The sequence below is a fragment of the Vidua chalybeata genome, chromosome Z, assembly GCF_026979565.1.
Source record: "Vidua chalybeata isolate OUT-0048 chromosome Z, bVidCha1 merged haplotype, whole genome shotgun sequence".
In the NCBI taxonomy this organism is placed as follows: Eukaryota; Metazoa; Chordata; class Aves; order Passeriformes; family Viduidae; genus Vidua; species Vidua chalybeata.
The window spans coordinates 17,224,564-17,245,295 of NC_071570.1; the positions used below are offsets into that span (position 1 = coordinate 17,224,564).

Below are 20,732 nucleotides of genomic sequence, written 5' to 3' on the forward strand. Positions count from 1 at the left end.
TTAAAATAAAACAGATGATCTTGGAGGACCTCATCACCTTCGTCAAAGCCACCAGGGTATTTGGATGGAGCAAGTGGACAGAAAAATCAAGAAGTGAATACTAATTGCATTAAAATAAAAAGTGTGTCTCCATCCAAGTTACAGAGAGATGAAACTGAATGTCAAGAAAAAAAAAGGATGCTTCCAAGGTTTTTGGAAGTTTTTTACAGATAAGAAGTGGTAGATATGCTGTTGTGGATTTCTGCAAGGGGGAAGGAGCGAAGGAGGGAGAAGGGAGAAAGTGTTCTTCATCCTCAACACAGTTCACTGAAAAATGCTGTGAGCATTCAAAGGACTTGTGTCAGGCCAGGCCTAATGGGGTCTATTCTCCTTTTAGTCAACAGGGGTTTTATATGCATAACTTGTCCAAAATAGAAGAATGGATCCCATTGTGTTTCCACAGAAAGGAGTCAGCGCCAGGTCAGTGTGCTGGAATTTTCCAGCTAAAGCGCGGGAAGCAGCTGGAGCCCTGGAAGTGGGTGAGAGGGACTAGACAGTTCCCTCTAAGATTAGCAGCCACTGCAGTCACAGGAACTCTCTGCATGAGTGCGCATATTTGCATTTTTGAAGAGCTGCCTGTCCTCACAAAAATCTAAAAATCTAGGAGAGGTTGTTCTGGCACTGGGAAACTTTGGAAAAGACAAATGGGTCATTTAGAGTATGGTCAATTAACAAGTCTTTTCAGACTCAGCTTGATGGGTAGACATCTGTAGAATGTGGAGGAATTGTGTACTAGTATTTTAAGAAGATGGAAGGGAACTTTTTGTGAGGGTTTTTTTTGCCCCTGCCTTTGGGAATTTGCTGTTTTCCTGACACTTCTAGTACTGCTGTTGAAGTTCCACTCTGAAGCTCTCTGCACTTTCCAGCTCATCAGCTTGCTGAGAAGTGGTTGGGAAAAAAGAGCTAACATAGTGAGTTAAAAATAAAATAGTTACATTGTAATAGTATCTACTGACTAAGAAAGAAGCAGATTAAAAAAAAATCTCATTCATTTCAGTGAAAAGCATTTTCTTTCTAATAAACATGATTTTCTATGAATCATCCAGGTCTACATGCTTTAGAATGCATTACTTCCAGGACTGTTCAGATAGAAACAACTGTACTATATTCAAACACTGTTATGAATATTAAGTAACATTTATAGAGCACTAGGTTAATATTGTAATTGGAAAGGTTTAAACCTCAAAAGATTTTGCATGCAAAAATTACATTTCTGTAAACAGTATCAAGCTCCACAGGTTTACTGACGCTGTCTTTGTCCATATGAGAGGGGCTGCCAAAGGCTCTCATTTTGCAACCACAAGAAAATGAATCACAGCCATAAAGTCATAGCAAGGAAAAAGACCCCCACAATAATACACAATGGTTTAATTTATGACTTTAAAAAAGAATTGTCTTAAAGATAAAACAGAAGAGCAGATAGTCATCGTATCATTAATGCCATCTGCACTTTTCTAGCTAGGCTTGTGTGAGGTTTTTTGTATTTGCTCCATAAAAAATCCCCTAAGACTAAGTTAACACTTCAAAAAAAATTTAAGATATTACTTTGGTGTATTCTTACTTTTTGATGGGACAAAATGGTTTAAATTCCATTAATCTATCAGTCCATCATACTCCTATAAACAACATGGAGGAGATCTACTTTTCGGGGTTTATTTACTGCTCATTACCCAGACAATGCAAAGGGGATGGTGTGCTAAATGAGCAGAGGAAATAATAATTCCTTCACTGAAATATGTGTGAGTAGCTAACAGGACTCATCCACAAAACATCAACAGATTTAGCAGGAGCAGGAACACAAAGCAAATTACTTTGCAGAGCTGTTCTGTGGTAGCACCACAGTTCTGTCTCATATGCCTGCAATCTACCATGCCCTTCTGACCAACAAGTCCTATCATATATTCTGTACATTGTTTTTTTTTCCTCCTGAGGGCTGGCAGTCTCAACACAGTTGCTCTTCCAAGACACATGTATGGTTGGAATGGGAGCTGCACATGCCAGAGGTGAGAGTGCTGCAATCATATTTGCCATCTCTGCAAACATTCAGCCTTCCCCTGGGATGAGTTTCTACAGCTGCATTCCTTGGAAGACATGTTTGGTCAACTCCTCCCCAGTTACTCCTTTTCCCCCTTAACCTGATTTAGCACAGATGACAAGCTTTAAGCTCAAGTGCCTTTCTCCTCTACCTCCCTGATTACTCCATCTTTCTGACAAGGCCAGCCCTTCCCAGCTCTCTCTCCTGCATGTTGATGAGTCCCAAGTTAGAACCTGTTGAGCCAAGCAGAGGCATGGGTGCTAGAACTGAGTGAGGAACCAGCAGAGAGAAAGGACATCTGCTCCCAAGGAGCCTCAGGGTGGTGTGACCTGCATGGAGACAACTTGCCACTCCCGTGCTGATGTCTTGTACCCTTGCTGTGCCACTGCCCAGCCTCTGCAGGATGCTCATGTGACTCTGGCTCACAGCCTCTACTTCTGCTGAGGTCTCTGTTTTGCCAGGGGTGTCCTACTAACAGCTGCAGGGCTGCCCATGCAATAACCTGAGTGGCTGCATCCATTACACCTCTTTCCTGATCAGACTCGCATGCAAAGATTTAAGCCTTCACTGAAATCTGTCAGACCGGAGAGTAAATGATCTGCATGGCAGGGACTGTGCCATCCAAGCAATGGAATATGTTAAGGACATTATTAGCAGTGAACAAATAATAATGAAATGTTAAAGTAGCTTGGGTTGGCTGTGCTGGAAGACATGGAAGTGCTCACCACCAGAGACAATAGTGTGAAAACCATGATTATCACTGGACAGACAAACAATCTTGTGCAAAAGATTGCATTTTAACACTTCACATCCTGACACTAAGGTGGTGTGAGATACTGCGCTTCAGTGATCTCTGAAGATGCCACATGGTGACATTATCTCCTTGTGCTACAAGAATACTTTCTGTGTTGAGAAACAGTTAATGAGGCCCTCAAACAGATAGTGTCTGTTAATGCCTCCCATGTATTATTCTGTGTATCTATTACCTTTTCCCTTCAGAGCTGGGGTAGATGACATTAACACTACATGTGCAGGCAACCTTGGTTTCAGTGCCTACTTTTGCAGGCAGTGAAATGGTAATTCTGTTATGCTTCCAGTATGAGTAGCATACTTTCTGGTTTCTGGATGCTATCAATGTGAAACTAAACTACCATGTACATTGTATGTATACGTCCTTTTATACGCTCTTAGTACTTTACAGATTGGCAAAAGCCAATGTCTGCTGCTAAAACATTTAAAAGTGGCATGTCAGTGGATACTTTAAAAACCTACTTACAAATGAAAAACACTATTGAGAAATCAATCCTTTGGTGTCAGCGTCCAAAAAACCTCTTGCATTAAACAAAATGTCTGTTTGGCATCTTACCTTTATAAAAAATGTCTTGTTTGTGGTGCAGAGATTTAAAATTCTAAGCAACATATGGTTTGTCATTGTCATAGACTGCTAAAACCCAATCTCTTCACAGTGATCAAAAGAGATGTTTCCAGTTGAAAGCAGAAAAAGTAATTCCTTCCAGTAGCATGACTGTAATGCTTCTAAACATCTCCTATTTTTTACTCAGTTCAATATTTTATCGTGGTTTAGATGAGCAGTGTTTGATACAAAGAGGGAATGAGCTGATAAGCAGTTAACAGTACTAAATTGTAACAACTGAATATCCAGTGAAAATCTCTGTAAATTACTTGCTTCAGTTTTGGAATCTTCTAGGACTTAAACCAGACTAATTTTTCTGTAATGTCATATTGGGCAGACAGATACCTTTATTTGATGCTCATAGCAGTACATGATACATTTTCCCACCTTATGGCTTGTTATTGGCAGCATCCTGGAAGCTCCTTTCTTTCCATGTCTCTCCTTTCTCCTTTCTTTCCATGTTTCATTAATATGTATTGTCCCCTCAGAGCTGAATTTGTTCTGCTATTCACACCTCTTAAGTGCTTGACAAGTGCTTCCTGGCCCACTCCCCCACACCTATTCTGACAAAGTTATATTCTAGATTAATTTAGATTACTTTTGCCCTGTCCAAAAATTCAAGGTTTCAATTACTTGTATTGAGAAGAAATGTATCTCTTTAGGTATTAGAATTATCTGCTGCTCATCTTTACCCTGCTCTTGAATTTGGGTAACCCAGATTATTACTACCAGAGCATTGCCATTGGTTCCAGCTCCTTTTCCATCTACAACTCCACTTTCACATTGCCAAGTATATTATGGACTTCTCATTACTTAGAATCACTCTGAATGGTCATATCATCCCAGTGGTTTTTGTATGCTTTTACTTGTACTTCAGTGTTCTTATTAAGTTAGCTGAAAATGAGCAACTAAAAACTACAATTTTATTAAAATCTAAATTTAATTTTAAATTTCTTTTTGGTAATGCCTATCTCTGCCACCACCATACTGATATTTAAATGAGAATGCTAAAAGAAAAACTTTGACAAACAGGAAGAGGAGTTTGCAGTGTATATCTATGAGGTATTCAGGTCTCTGGATGATGAAAACCTTGCTGGAATGAGAGATTTTTCCCCCAAACTTTCCACAGGTATAAACAATATTTCTAGTGGCAGGCTTACAGATAAAACTCTAGGTAAACTCAAGGAAGTGAAGTGTTAAAAAGAACACTTTATACTAGAGGCTTGCTAATATGAAATTTTTAGACAGTTGCTGTATGAATTTAAAATTTTTGCTGAAGTTGCCTTTAGAAATCTTTATAATACATTGAAATTTCCTGGTAAAAACACAAATAGCCCTTCTGTGACTCAAAAACTCCAACATTAACATGTAGCGACAATAGGCAAAAAATATGGGAGATTGGTAAAAATGAAGAATGACATGGCTGGGAATGCCACCTAAAAGGTGAAGATGAAATCTAGAAATAATACTGAGAATATCCTGGTCAGTGAGTGAATGATGAGTGGGGAAGCACCTTTTTCACATTTGTCAAAATTGCTTTTTGGGTGGAAGCCTTGGAATTATGAAGCAAATGTATCTTCTGATTATAGCACCTTAGAATTGTCCTTAGCACACCCAGTTAAGTCAGATTGGAACAAAACTTTTCTCTAAGCAGGGAAAAAAATTCCATTCCTGTTTTGTTAAAATATACCAGGAAGGAGGATAAATATGAAAGCTAAAAATACCTTCCAGTTTTAATTAAAATTAAATTAATTAAATTTAAATTAAATAGGTGAAATAGTAATGTTGGATTTTGCCACACAGAAGAGGAGTGGACTAGGTTGAACCGGCTGCTGTTTACATCAGTAGGTAATATGCATATAGACTTATTTTTGCCAGCCAAAGGCAGACTGCTGTAAAATCATAATGGACTGTAAAGAAACAGATCTTTCCTTTTTACTTTGTTGGTTATTATGAGCTGGATGCAAAACAGGTTTGATAAGAGAGGCTGAATGGAGCATTGTTATGTAGGGATTAAAAGGCACTCAGTGCCATTGTGTATCATGTATTCTGTGACATGAATCACTGGTCTGACTTGGATGAACACTATATGTGGCTGCCTCTACTTAACCTGGAAAATAAGTATATAAAAGTTATATTGTTTGATAAATAACCATCCACATACTTCCCCATGTTATTGAGACTAAGCTTTTTTTTGCTATTCATGATGCCATCAATACTGCTAATTACTGCCATAGTAAGCACAATAAAGTAAACATTTCTATGCACTAAACCTAAAGAGGCAACTTACTTCGGGCTCACACAATACTTGTGGTATTAATTTAAACTTTTCTTTCAGCTTACCCTTTGCAGAAAATTTTAGTGTTAGAACAACCACTCTCAGTTCCTTAATTCAGTGCCACTATGGTCTTCAATGATTATTTTCTGTGGCATTCATTAACACACCATAGAAACAGTCAGCAACCACTAATCAGCTATACCTCACTGGAACTGGGTTTGCCAGGAAAAATTAACTTCTTGGTTTTTTACTGGTGGAGAAGAGCAGCTCCCACACAGCAAAGACACTGCAGAGCCAAGACACCCTCCTTGTCCACGCTTCTGACCCTGTGTTTCTGCTTCACCTACCCTCTTCCCAACTGTAAGAAATCATTGGGAATCCGGAAGTAACCATGGATTTCCTGTGGGCTTTTTTTTTTTTTTTTTTTTTTCCCTGTGGGTTTTTGATTCTAGAATTCTTAACAAAGGCACTTTTGGAAATAGAATTTGAAATTTGGCAGACTGTGAAGATGTTTCCAAAAAGCCAGTTCCTCTGGGATGGCATAGCTGTATTTCTAAATGACTCTCCCTCCCTTCAGGGTCTCTATATCAACAACTTTGCCTTGTTATGTCTTATATAAAACAAAATTGCTTCCTGACATCTGCCCAGCTGTTATTTTTTTTCTCTTTCTTCTCATGTACTATGCAGTCATCTGCATCACCATTTGAGAATATGTTATTTAAAATAATTGAGGAAGTATGGAAAATATCCACTACACAAATTCCAGAGGCAAATTACATATTTGACCCAGAACAGCAGGTTTAAAAAATAGCATCCTAGAATTTAAATAAATAAACAAACAAATAAATAAATAAATAAAGGAATTTAATAAAATTACTTTCTCATTGAGACTGTGATAGGTGACTCTAGAAGATAGGTTCCATATTAATTCATATTTTTCAACAATTTTTTCCTGAAACATTCATGTTTTAGCCTGCTACCTGATCATACCTGGCCCCTACTGACATCTGTCTCTAACAAAATGTGCTAATATGAACAAAGGCATATAAACTGCCACACACTCTGGGTAAAGATGTCTTCAATGACAAAGAAATCTGAGTGTTAAATTCAAAAAAGTTCAGTGAAAACCTCCTATAAGAAGTAAAATATATCTTTGCCTTGGAGTGATTTGTTCTGCTCTGATAATGCCTAGCTACTCTAAAGCTGGTACTCCTGGTTTGGGTAGCAGCTGTCCTCAGTTAGGTGGATACATAGCCCCACAGGTTTCTTAAGTATCCCTTTTCTCATGAGGACATCTTTCCTCTTTGATAACCTCCAGCAATCTGAAGCAAAACAGCGATTTTTTAGGTGATGCTTGCTTGAACTCACTCAAACTTACCAAACTTGGTAAGAAACAAGCCCAGAGGGAAAGGAGCTGGTGATAAAATGGCTTTAGGGCATCCATGTCATCTCTGCTGCGCTATGCTTGACCATCTTTTAGCAAAGCCACACAAGAGGACCAAAAAATTTGATTTATTGCACAAATAAATTCTTGCTGCTTATTGAGTGGTTGCAGATGGACTCCCATTGAAGTTCAGGGCAATCAGTGCAACAAAGGATTGGTCTTTTTTGTGGTTCTCTTTTTTTCTTATACATGAAAAAAATCTATCTGATCTTACTATTTTTACTGTTAATCTTCTGAGGAAGAATGCACAGCAAGTTCCACCTTAATACGAGGAAGAATGTCTTTACTGTGCAGTGCCAGTGAACTGGCACAGACTGCCCAGTGAGGTTGTGAAGTCTTTCTCACTGGGGATGTTCAAGAATTGTCTGAACATGATCCTGTGCCATGTGCTCTGGGATGACCCTGCCTGAGCAGGGAGGTTGGACTAGATGACCCCTTGTGGTCCCTTCCAACTTTATCCATTCTGTGATTCTGTAGGGCAGCAGAGATCATGCAGGTTCAAAGGACATTGTTAACTAGAACAAAATCATTCATAACATTTTACAAGCTGCCATAAATGCAAGCAGGCTTTTCATTAAGGAGAAAATAAAAAAAACCACCCCAACCTCATAAAAATAGTTCATCTAAATGCAACAACAATAATTTTCTTGCAAGAGGAATTTTTTCCCTCTCACTAACGCTTAAGAGACGTGTATTTAGTACGTGAATTCAGAGCATGGGGATGGTATCATGGACAATTTGTTTTTTTATACTTGGTAACAATGAATGAGGCAAAATACATTTTGAGGGGAAGAAACAACCATTTCAAATCAGTCTTGCTCTGTGAAGATGCTAAATAGAGGTGTTCTAACAGTTCATTCTTAGAATGAGAGAGAGGTTGAATTATGTAGGATAAATGACACTGTGAGAAATAGCAACAGAATACTTTCCTATTTTATTTTACTCATTTAGAGCTCAGTACCCTTTAAAATTGAAGCCAACTGACCTTGCAGGACAAGGATCCAGATTACACTCTTGAAGTTTTGGCTTTGGCTTGATATTTTCAGGATAATAGTGACAGTATTGATCTGCTACTACCCGATTGCTTCTCAGATCAAAGCACTCAGCAGATGTCAGCTGATAACCTGCAATACACAGAGGAATAAATAATATGAGATGTGATGTTCTTCCTGTCTGGCTCTGAAATGTATCTAAGTTCAGGTTTGGAAAAAGGAAACTAATTTCAGCTTGCTTCAGTGCTTTTGGACGTAACAGCTGTTGTTTTACAGGCCAGATTGAAAACAGCAATGTAAATCACATGTAGTAGGAAACAGAAGATAACCAGTATGATCAAACAAAAATTCAGAAAAAAAAACAAACAAAAAATAAAGGCTGAGGTTTCTTAGTCACCAAGAATTAGTCCACCCTTAGTTTCAGTATAGAGAATAAACCTGCTGGTAGGAACGGGGACAAATGGAGACATCTTGTTTTACCAAATCCAGGCCCAAATCCCATCATCCCGAATGTCTGACAGCTATAGCATTAAATACAGATATGTAGCCATCAACATGTCCTTTATCCACAGAGTCTGGCACAATGCTGAAAATCTACAGGCTACTACCATTTTTCTAAATCCCTCCCTTCATTTAGTTGTAACTATTCAAATTTTTAGATTTTGCCTATTTTTAAGGTCCAAAACTCAGGGCAGCAGCTGGGACAGGTAATGTATGCAGATGACAGCTTCTGAAATACAGTGGTAATTCATTACCTCCACCACAGGATGCTGAACAAGGGAAAAAATCAGTTTCCCTCCATCTGTGAATGATTGGCTGGTAGAAGATGAACTGGACTGAACTGTCAGCAGCACCAGTATAATGAATCTGAAAAAGAGGTTATATCAAAGAGTGAACCTAACACAAATGCTGTGAAGAAGTATTCCACCACAAGCATCTTGCAGATTGGAGACATCTTGAAGCTTCATGAAATACTAGATATACTTTGCAATAGGAAAACTAAATACAAAAACAAAGCATTGATTGGTGGCAAAATCTTGGGTTCAAAACACAGTCAAATAAATTTCTGGGCATAATCAGTGACTATTTTGAGACCACATTCTGAAATAATGAGTAAATAGCATATGTATGATTAGTGTTACTGAATAATCTTATAGGGACAGAGGATACGGGCTGATGCTTAATGAACTAGGAAATCACCTTCCCCTATCTAGTGACCCTGACACATGGACATAGATTTTAGATCTTTAATGTTTCTCAAAAAACAGTCTCTGAACAGTTACAATACATTTGGTAGTATAGAGTAAAACATGGGAGGCTGCACTGTGAAAAATAATAAACACTATAAAAACTGTAATTCAATTTTTTTTTTTCCCTGAGGTCAGGTCTTTATTTAATTCTCCTTTGTGCCACTGTCATTATTATGAAGTTTGTTCTTCTGCTTACTTTATTTTCCTGTAAAAGTGCTTCCTTCAGTCATAGGCATGGAATCCTGGCTGGGGCTAAGTGCACGTCTGCAAAACTCCTTAGAGCCTAGAAGCCATCTGAGCTTAAAAGCTAGCATGCTTTCAGTACTAGGTGTGCTGAATGGATGACCCACATCAACAAGAGTTTGTAGTGCAAGGACTGCAATAGGAGAGACCTTCATACCATTAAAGCAGCACCACTTGCACCCTGCCCAGTAAAAGATCCTTCCTGTTTGATATCTATGCTGATTAATCCAGTTATGAGGACCTCAAAATCTCATCAGGTTATCACCTGTCCTTAACTTTATGCCTTTGCATGAACAGCTGGCAAGGGAAGAACAAAAATCTGCTACTAAAAACCTCTCCTATTTGATTATTTGTCCTAGGACATGGTATTTCAGTGCTGCTTGAGCATCTCTGCATCAATTACATGATGCTATCACAGTAGAGAAAACTGCCAAATCACAGTTAGAAAAGATAGACCCTTCTGCAAGACAGTACTGCTGCTCTCAGGAGCAATCCTCCCACCTTTTTTTCAGGCAGCTTAAACTGTTTAACCACTGCCCCTTTTTCTTTTTTTTTTTCTCTCATGTTCCAAGTGAGTCTCCTACTTTTGGAAACACCATTTTTCCCTTACCCTTCTCTCTTTCCAAACACCAAGAAACACTGTCAAAGAATGGTCTGTGAAACAGAAGCAAAAACATGACAAATTGAGAAGAACTTTATAACTTGGGTTGTTTGTTTTGTTTTCCCCTGTAGATGGACAGCACCATGATTACAAATCAAGGTATATCTTGAAGAGCAGGAGGAGGGCAAGAATATTGATGTGTGTACGAGGTCTGGTCCACTGAGACTAAGGCTGCCCTTTTCTAATTAAACAGTGATGTCAATTCTCAAAAGGAAAAAAAACTCAAACCAGCTGTAGCAATACAACTGCTTCAGCAAATGGGAGGCCTTTTGCACAGATCAATATTGTTTGAATGTGTGTCAGAAACAGGATACTTAATTCCTTGTGTGGGGATGGGGCATTAATTACACACTTCAGAAGGGTCTTTCTGGGCTCATGAAAGCTTCAGGCACTCCTGGAAAAACGTTCTGTTGTGCTGGAAACCATCTGGGGAGGTCTCTGATCTCAGTGTGCAGGAAAGGCATTCTCTGGGGAGAATTCTGCTTTTACTCTTTGTTTTTTTAAGGATCATCAGTGATTCCTAAACTCAGATCTCCTCAGCAGTACGGTCCGCAGTGAATCGTGAAGAAAAGACCAAGAGCTCACACATGGGCTACTATAAAATGAAGGGGAGGAAAAAAGAGTTTACATTGAAAAAAAAAATCAGGAAGAAAGAAGAGTTCCTCTCTCTCTGCAGACTATTCCTGCATGTTTGAAGCTATCTGTCTGTTCCGACACAGAGAAAAGACAGATGTACCATCTTTTCCCGTTTAATGTGGAAGTCACTAATACAGCCATGATAACAACATAGGTGGTGTAGAATTACAATGAGACACAGTCATAAACTCAAATTATACAAAACAAGCAAATAAAAGAAGCATACACAATATTGTGTATTTTTAAAGAGTATTGTAAGCAGAAGAGTCACAGAATAAACTGTGATTACACATAGCAAAAACTTCTTTTTGATTTTGTTTGACCGTTTGTTAAAGCTAAGATCTTTATCCAGGAAAAAACATCATTGGCTACTTGAGCCCTGAAAAACTCAGAGTGACACTAAATGCTGTAAGAAATGTCGTGGTTTGGCTGCACAGGGCCAACTCCCACACATTGAAATACTCAGCTCTGTAGTATGATGAAATTTTTAACCCTTGCAGTATTAGCAACACCGTTGTAGCTATGAGGAATGCTAAAGATCCAAATAGAGATGACCATCACCTGAGAACCTTAAGCTAGTCCTCTAAATAACAAGGAATTTTGCACACTTAGGTAACTGAACTAGAAAAAATAGCAATTGATTATATTTGCAAATTAAATCCTATCTAGATTTATTAACAGCTGAAGTCAGAAGTACCCAGATCTTGCAGAGCACTCATCCCTGTATTTGTGCATGGCAACTCCCCAGATACCATCCTTGACTTTGTTTAACTTTCAAGGGAATTTGGAGCACTCCTAACATCAAAGCAGCCCTTACCAGTTTCACAGTATCGGAGAATTAGAGAATCAAATAATGAACTTGACTGGAAAAGATCTTTGAGATCATCAAGCCCAACACCTAACACCTCCTCATCAACCAAACCATGGCACTGAGTGCCATGTCCAGTCTTTTTATAAATACTTCCACAGAGAGAAACTCCACCACCTCTCTGAGCAGACTATTGCAAAGAGTGATTCTCTTGATCACTCTTTTAATGAATATTTTTTTTTCTAATGTCTAGCCTAAACTTCCCCTGGCACAACTTAAGACTGGGCCCTCTAGTTCTGTCACTACTGGCCTGGGAGAAGAGACCGACCCACACCTGCCTTGGCTACACTCTCCTTTCAGGCAACCCCAGCTCTCTCAACTGTTCTTTATAGGGCTTGTGTTCCAAGCCCCTCACCAGCCTCGTTGCCCTTCTCTGGACATGCTCAAGTGTCTCAATGTCCTTCCCAAACTGAGGGGCCCAGAACTGGACACAGCACTCAAGGTGTGGCCTCACCAGTCCCAAGTACAGGGGAAGAATGACCTCCCTGTTCCTGCTGGCCACACCATTCCTGATACAGACCAGGATGCCGTTGGCCTTCTTGGCCATCAGGGCACGTTGCTGGCTCATGTTCAGCCAGCTGTCAACCCCAAAGAATAACACCAGTCATCTAAGGAACTAGTTCAAACTAGAGTCTTCAGAATATCCACTGTCTAGCCTACAGTTACTATCAACAGAATTAACTTTTTTATTCTGTTGAAAGACCTTGGGAAAAAAATATCTTTTAGACTATTTTTATACTAATTTTGTTAACGCCTACCTAGGATGATGCAAGAGAAGCACAAACTGTTGCTCAGGTGAAGTTTGGAGTTGATAAAATGCAGATTTGGTTTGGGACATGTCACAGAAAGTCAAATGAAAACAAGAAAACAAAAAATCGAACATGAAAGGTGTGTAATCTTTTTGAGATATTCTGATCTGCTCTATGAACAAGAGACTGCAACATCTGTCTTCACCCTTGCAGTTTGCTGTTTTTTCCTACAGCTCCAAAATTTTATTAGTTCACATAAAACCAAACAACTAAAGTTCCCAAAAGCCAACCATTTCTTGCTTGATTTTGGCAGTGTATACCTGAACCATTTCTTTTTGTTCTATGAAGAACATATGGCCTGACCTACATAACTGCAGCAGTTTATTTGGACAGTTTCAAAATTTAATCAGCACTTTATAATCAGCAGTCATAACCAAGTAAATATTAGTGTTACTTGTACAGCTGAGACATGAAAAGTGTATTCAATAAAATGTTCTCATTTTATGCAGGTGGGGGCAGGTGAGGAGGAAAGACACCGTTTCTTTCTTGTGCGTGTGTTCCAAAATGGGGACAGAGAAAGGGAATTAATATCTTGTACCTCAGAATCATAGAATCATGAAGGTTGGAAAGGCTTCCCAGATCATGGAGTCCAACTTTTGACCAAACACCACCATGTCAAATAAACCACAGCACTATGTCCAATTGTTTCTGGAATATTTCCAGGGATGGTGAGTCTACTACCTCCCTGGACAGATGATTTCAATGCCTGAATACCCTTCCAGTGAAGTTCTTCCTGATGTTCAACTTGGACCTCCTCTGGTGCAGCTTAAGCCTGTGTCCTCCTGTCCTGTCAGTGGTTGCCTGTGAGAAGGGACTGACTCCCACCTGGCAACAGTCTTCTTTCAGGCAGTCAGAGAAAGTGATAAGGTCACCCCCGAGCCTCCTCCTCTCCAGGCTAAACAACCCCAGCTCCCTCAGCCACTCCTCATAGGACTTACTAGGCTGTTCACCAGTTTTGTTGTCCTCCTCTGGAAGTGCTCCAGTAAATTTTGTCTTACACAACTTGATCTGGCCTGGTACGAACTAGCTCCATGCCACCATGCTTATTAGAAAAGTTCTAATGGATTCTCCGATATTATTCTGATTCCGATTCTGATTCTGAATGCTTTCTGCAAGTTCCACATACCAAATCATCAGATTGATACTAATGAAAGTAATTAATGAGAAATATGACAAATGTAATTTTGTGCTTCTCATGTCAGTATAAAAAATACTCTACCTAGAGTGCTTCAATATTGCTGGTTGTATGTAGTTATATCTTGCACTGAAAAATAAAGGAGGTTGTACAAGAGATTTGTTCCTGTTAATAATTTGTTCTTGAAGGAAATAGAAGTCAGACATTGCCATGGGAAAATAGTTTACAAGATTGTTTAAATTAACATAAAAAGTACATAAAATGTAAATAATGAGAGATGCTAAAGGCATTCAAGCATATGTTTTAAGACAAGGCTACACCATAATGCCTCTGAGTTTGCCTTGTCATTCCCTAGGAATGCTGAAAGGACCTCTGCCTTTGAGGTCCAGGGAACATATCTACTGTCCTCTTCTGCATTCACATCTCCTGACTGTGATAGTCCTGTGTTGGATCACTTTGATTTTAGGGCTGTCTCTCTTATGAAAGTCAGCTCCATTTGTTGCTTGTCAATTTAATCCTCTAAATCAGCCAGAGAAATCACTCTGAAATGACCTCGTCACTGATCTACGTATTTTACAAAGTATGTCTGAATTGAACTTTCTCACTCTGCCCCAGTCTTGGATTAAACAGTATTTTTTTATTAGGTGATAAGTCTGTTAAAAAGCCTGTAGATTAATTCTCTCACAAAGCCAAAATAGAAAACTAGAAGGTTCAAATCTTTCACCATTTCTATTATTCTGCCTAAAAGAAGAAAAAAAGAAAAAATCACTGCAGTGGATTGACTAGGATAGATGGCAGCAACAGAACGTGCAGTAGCAGCTATAATATTTAACCACCTGTAGAGAATCCACTAGGAAGTGCAACAAATACGATGTTTCTCAAATGAGAAGACCAAAATCATTCCATGGAACCAAAGGCAACCCCAAATACAGCAAAACCAGGTGTGCTATGTCTCTGTTTTGATACTAACCTCCCAGTCATTGTGGAAAGACCATTTCACCACCATCAACAACCAGGGTAAGAGAATTCACCTTCAAACAAGCCACCTTAATCATCACTGCAGAATATTTATGGAACTTAATTTATTAATGGCAATATCCAATAAATCAATGTAAAAAGAGGATCCTATTTTGATAGATACTGTATAAAAATAAAATTAACAAATTGAAAGGGCATTTCTTGCCACACACATACATATTGTTAAAATTGTGAAAACTGAACAAGGTTGGCAACAAGCCTTCATAGCACCAAAAAGTGACTGATTTTTGAGATATAGGTAAACAAAAGTTACAGAATAAGAAAGGAAAAAAAACTACAAATAGCATTTTGTCAGAGGTATAGAAAATTACATGCCTAAGAAACTGTCTCTACTGCCTTAAAACTTGCCAGTATATTTCAGATCAGCAGTATTTTAAAGAAGTACGTAAAATTAAAGGTAACGCATCTTCAGATCCAAACAACATCCACCGACTAGTTTCAAATTATGTACTGGTTGAGCACAGGAACCACAAATCCAATCACATTTGATCATATTCAGTCTACTTACATCCATAAACTGTGGTTTAAAACACATAAATACAGATAGAAAATTGTAACAGTTTTCAGAAGGCGCTTCATGACTTATGAGTCCAGTAGTCTTCATGGCTGTTCAGTCCAATATCTTCTAGCTCAGTTATTGGGTGAATAGATAGAATGTAAAAAGAAAACATGACTTCAATAATACCCTGAGAATTTTCCTGAGCATTCTGGTTTACTTTGTCAAAAAAAATAATGGTAGGTTTTTTCCTAGGTCCTTCACCAAAGGTGCTAGACAGATTATCCTAGAAGATCTTCCCATGAACTGGTGACTGGGCAACAAATAATGGTCAAATAACCTGCTTTTGCAATGGATGAAGACTGTGGAATCCCTAAGGGACATGTGCTATGGCATGAGCTGTTAGCCAGATGCACGGAAGAGCAGGATAAAGTGTCAACCATGAGCTTACCAAGTTTGCTAATGAAAAAGCATATGAATGGTGCCTAAAAGCTTATGAATGGTGCCTAAACCATCTGTGAAAGCACCCGAAGTTTTGAGAGACTAAAATTCGAGTTCAGTAAAAAAAAAGAAATAATGTCTATGGGAAACCCCAATTAACTATATATGATAACTATATACAAAACTGTTGTCAACATTAGCTTTTACTATGCAGAAACATAATAGGGTTGTTTTAGATATTCCTCTGAAAATATCAGCTCAGGGTGCAGCATCAGTTAAAAACATCAATAGAATTGTGCAGAAAGGAAGAAAAATGGAGAGAAATTCTACAGCCAGGTAGAATCCATTTGTCTTGATTATTATGTGTACAAAACCATAAAACTATAAAGGTTGGAAAAGACCTCTAAGATCATCCAGTCCAACCACTAACTTGACACTGCCAAGTTCACCACTACACCATGTCTCTAAGCACCACATGAACTCAGTTTTTGAGCATTTCCAGAGTGGGTGATTCCACTACTTCCCTGGGCAGCCTGTTCCAACACTTAATCAGCCTTTGGGCGATGAAACTTTTTCTAGTGTTCGATCTATAGCTCCCCTGGCACAACTTAAGGCCATTTCTTTCTGTCCTATTACTTGTTACCTAGGAGAAGAGACTGACCCCTACCTCATTATAACTTCCTTTCAAGTAATTGTAGAATGTAAGTTCACTCTTTTTCAACATATATATTTATGTACAGATATCTCTTTCTATAAAATAGACATTAAGTAATTTTATTACATTTTATAAAACTATAGATCTATTGACAGGAAATTTACTTTTTCAAAATATACATCTATGTAATTAAACACTAGTCACAAATTACATGTTTATGTGGTTTTTTTTTTTTAAATTGTGACTGTATAATCACAATGAAACCAGGGAAAGAACAGAGAATGGAAATAAGGATAAACTTTTTATGGATCATCTTTGATAAAAAGTAACGATTAAATAGAGTAAGACATAAGAAAGACACTGATCTGTTGGAACAAGTCCAGAGGAGGTACATGAAGATGACCAGAGGGCTGGACCACCTCTCCTATGAGAAAAGGCTGAGACTGATGCCTAATTATTTTTGCCTTTTTTCTTTCATATATTCTCTGTATTCTTTACATATATACTTGTAGCTTTGTAGCCTATTATTGTAACTTACCTTCAGTATTTTTCTAGGTAGAAAGACAAAACAAGTTCCGAAGCCCCCATTCTATCTTGGCTCTTTCTGGGAACCAAGGCTAAAAAGCAGCTCTTCAAGACACATTTTCATCAACAAAGTTTAGGCTTATCTAAGAGGGAAGGATTTGAAAGGGGCTTGGACTGGGGGAGGAATTGCATCACCACTGGTGCTCCTAATTTATGTTTTTTGCCAAACAGGCTAATTCACTAAACTTCTGTATTCAATATCCTGTAATCTGTATTCACCCTGTGTGGGTGGGCTTTTGTGGACATTTTCCATATTTGCCCCTGGAGGCCTCCAATAAAGACCAGCCTGTGTATTACCTTTTATACTAATATTATCTTGAAAGTGTGTGTTGTTTCATTTTTAGGTTCTTAAGGCATCAAGACAGTTGGGGTAGTTCAGCCTGGGGAATTTGCTCCAAGTACACCTTACAGCAACCATTCAGTACCTACAGTGGCTACAAGAGAGCTGGAGAGAGGCTTTTGGCAACGGCATATAGAGACAGGATGAAGAATGTTTGTTTTAAACTGTAAGAGGGTAAATTAATTTACATACTGGGAAGAAATTATTTTGTGTGAGTATGGTTGGACATTGTAAAATGTTGTCCAGAGAAATTGTGGATGCTCTGTCCTTGGAAATGTTCAAGACCAGGCTAGATGTAGCTTTCAGCAAGTTGATCTGCTAGATGGTGTCCCTGCCCATGGCAGCAGAGTTGGAGCTAGAGAATCGTTGAGGTTTCTTACAACCCAAACCATCCTGTAAATCTATGCAGACACTAGGAAAGAGGCAAATGATCATGACAGAGATATCAATTACAGAAGTAAAGGAGAAAGGAGGTAAACAGTAGTAATAATTTCCTGTTTCTCAGAGTGGGAAAACAGAAAGAATTAGTGGAAGTATTGCACCAAGTTTTGAACAATGAGATGTATTCTTCATTTTACATAGTGTATTATGGAAATCATTGCGTGGCCTAAAGGTTAAATATATTGATTAGGAAAATAATCATGTTCTACATACTGTTAATTGAAATAATTTATATTGAACAGAAAAAAAAAAAAAGGATGATATGAAATAAAAGCTGTACATTGTTTTGAAAAGATCTAGTTCATGGTTTTCCATACATTTCACCTCATTCACCAAAATAGGATTAAAAAGAATTTTCTTGAACTTGTCACAAGATAATTAATGATTGCATCTCTTTTCAGGCTGGTCATTACTTGTGACTTTGACCTAGAAATTGTTACAAAAATAGTGTATTTTTTGGATATGAGAAGATCAGATTGGGTGATTTTTATGACTATTACTAGGAAAAGAAGCATTGAATGCAAACATAGGTTGATAAAAGCCATTGATACAGACATGCTTCCAGCTAAATCCAATCTGCAGTGTGCCAAAATGACCTCATGAAGACATATATCTCAAGTGGTACTTTTGCTTTACAACAGATTGACAATATTTGATCTCTTCTAGATGCACAAAAACTGAATCAGTTACACTAAACTTTAACTATTGCTATTTCAGTGTACTAGGCTTAATTCTATCTCATCTACTTCCAGGAGCACCATCTTAACTCCAAGCTGTCAGTGGTTCCAAGATTCTTCACCACTTCCCACCTGATAGGAAGCCTTCTCTCAAATATGAGGTATAATCTCTTCTGGAAACCTCTCCCAGCATCAGAACTAAATTGCAGAGAAGACCCTTACTGTCTTCACTCCCAATCCTAATATGATAATACCTCAAATATCCAACAATATGTGAACCATAAACAGTAGCTCTTTGCTGCTCAAACAAATTTGCATCATTTGGCCTATGCCTTAAAGCAAATACTGAAATAATTTATTTCATGCCACAAAGTAAATCACTGTGTGCTCCTTGTTCAAAGTAACCTTTAGTACAACCCTGGCCCTAGACTGACAAGGCCAATCAACCTCTCTGCCAGCTGGCTGCCTGTACATTCATCATCTCCTGCATGCCCTTGCAAGTCCCAGGAAGTCTAGACTAAGCCCCAGTCTTATTTTCTTTTGCTAACCTGGACTGCTATCAAATGCATTTATCTCACCATCACCTTCTGCCAATGCCAGATTACAGCTGAGCCAACAGCTGTCTGGCTAGCTCTAGAATTCTGTGTAATTCAGCATCTACTTTTGAGATGCATTCTATGACTTTTTGGACAATTGGTGACCAAAGCCCTAATTTCAGCTGTAACTCTGCCCAAATGAACCCAGTCCACTCTATTTCTTAATCAGCCAGCAGCACACCCGAGCCACCAGCACAAAAAAACGGGACTAGACAGTCTCTCCTGGCAGTAGTGCTTAGTCAAGGCTTGTCAGCCCTAGCACTACAAAAGGACAACACCAATACAATGCAATCCTAATCAAAATACCTCTAAAAACCTCCAGACGAACATTTGTGCAATTGGTCTGGGTAAACACTATGAATACCTCATCAATACCAGGGATTTAAAACCAACATCAACATAGTCCAGCCTAGATCTAGGCCTACAATTATTTATCCTTCAAACCAAACCCAAGCCTTGATAGTACCCTTCATTAGTCCTTGTTTTAAACCCACTGGTCTTTGCTGGCTCACATCTCAGCCACAGGATTAAGGCCCTAGCTGTGCAACAATCAGCCTGTGAAGCAGATCCCAACAGGCTGTGCTTCGCCAGCTTTACCCTTCACTGGCAGTTGCTACTGGTGGTTCCTGTAAGCCTGCCACTAATGCATTTCAGATTTACAGTCATCTGGTGATGTCTGCTCTCATTATATGGTCATCTGTAAACCCCATCTGACAGCACTGCTTCATCCTGCTCAAAGGAGAGCATATGCGTGACATGAACTGAGTACCCCAAGATTCTCTGTTTGGGGTCTGAAATGTACACTATCAACAGAGGAGATGTTTTAGCACAGCAAGTGAACAAACATGACACCAGCAACAGAGCAGATCAGGGGCAGCTCAGCCATAAAGGACATGCCCCCCTGTGTGATATTACTACTCTTATCTCTAGACCTCAGAAACAGATCTCCAAATGAAAATGGACCTTCATTTCTTCAGGATTATGTCAAACACAACACATTTTTCTTACAGGAAAGGGGTATTTCTATTCATGTAAACCAGAATTTTGTACTGAAAGCATCAAAACAGAGAAATCATCAGAATTTAGGAAAAGTAATTCTAGTGGGATTTAAGTTTACTGGCACATTTGGCAGGTCCTTTACCTTTCAAAAATTTAAGTTTACAGTGGAGACTTATAATTCTCAAATGATCAGTATAAAAAATAAGAATATGAAAAGCTTTGCTCCTGCTTCAATTTTGTGAGAACAACTTCTAAATACAGCAGTTTTACTGAATTATTTCTACTATTTACACATCTTGTGAAAAGATTGCAAAGGGTTTTGCACACGAGGAATGTACCATTGATTATTACAGTAAAGAAATCTAGCAATTATACAACTCAGCTCCTCTAGGAGCAGCATGAGGTTTCTTCTTGCAATTTTAAAGCACTTTGTGTTACCAATAAAGTTAAGTGTCAACTCTCACATTGAGTTTCTACTTCTGAATTATATACAGGTGTCTAACTTGACCTGTCTGAATATGAGCATTCAGAGTCAAGTGAAAAGGATTACAAAAATAATTCGGGCAACAATGATTCTAAAACTAGAGTTCTGCTACATCTACAAATTCATTTAGATCTGTTTGCATAAAAATCTGCCTTGGCCCAGGAAAGTAAATCTTG

The 20,732-nt window shown here is 38.5% G+C and overlaps 1 protein-coding gene across 1 annotated transcript in view; it reads right to left on the bottom strand.

The window, feature by feature from the left end:
• The window catches only part of ADAMTSL1 (ADAMTS like 1), a 402,694-nt gene that overhangs the window by 92,121 nt on the left and 289,841 nt on the right, over positions 1 to 20,732 (bottom strand). The window contains exons 9-10 of the mRNA XM_053932922.1: positions 8,958 to 9,069; positions 8,196 to 8,334 (exon numbers count right to left, since the gene is read on the bottom strand). Coding sequence (XP_053788897.1) covers positions 8,196 to 8,334; positions 8,958 to 9,069 — 251 coding nt within the window. The remainder of the gene's footprint in view (positions 1 to 8,195; positions 8,335 to 8,957; positions 9,070 to 20,732) is intronic.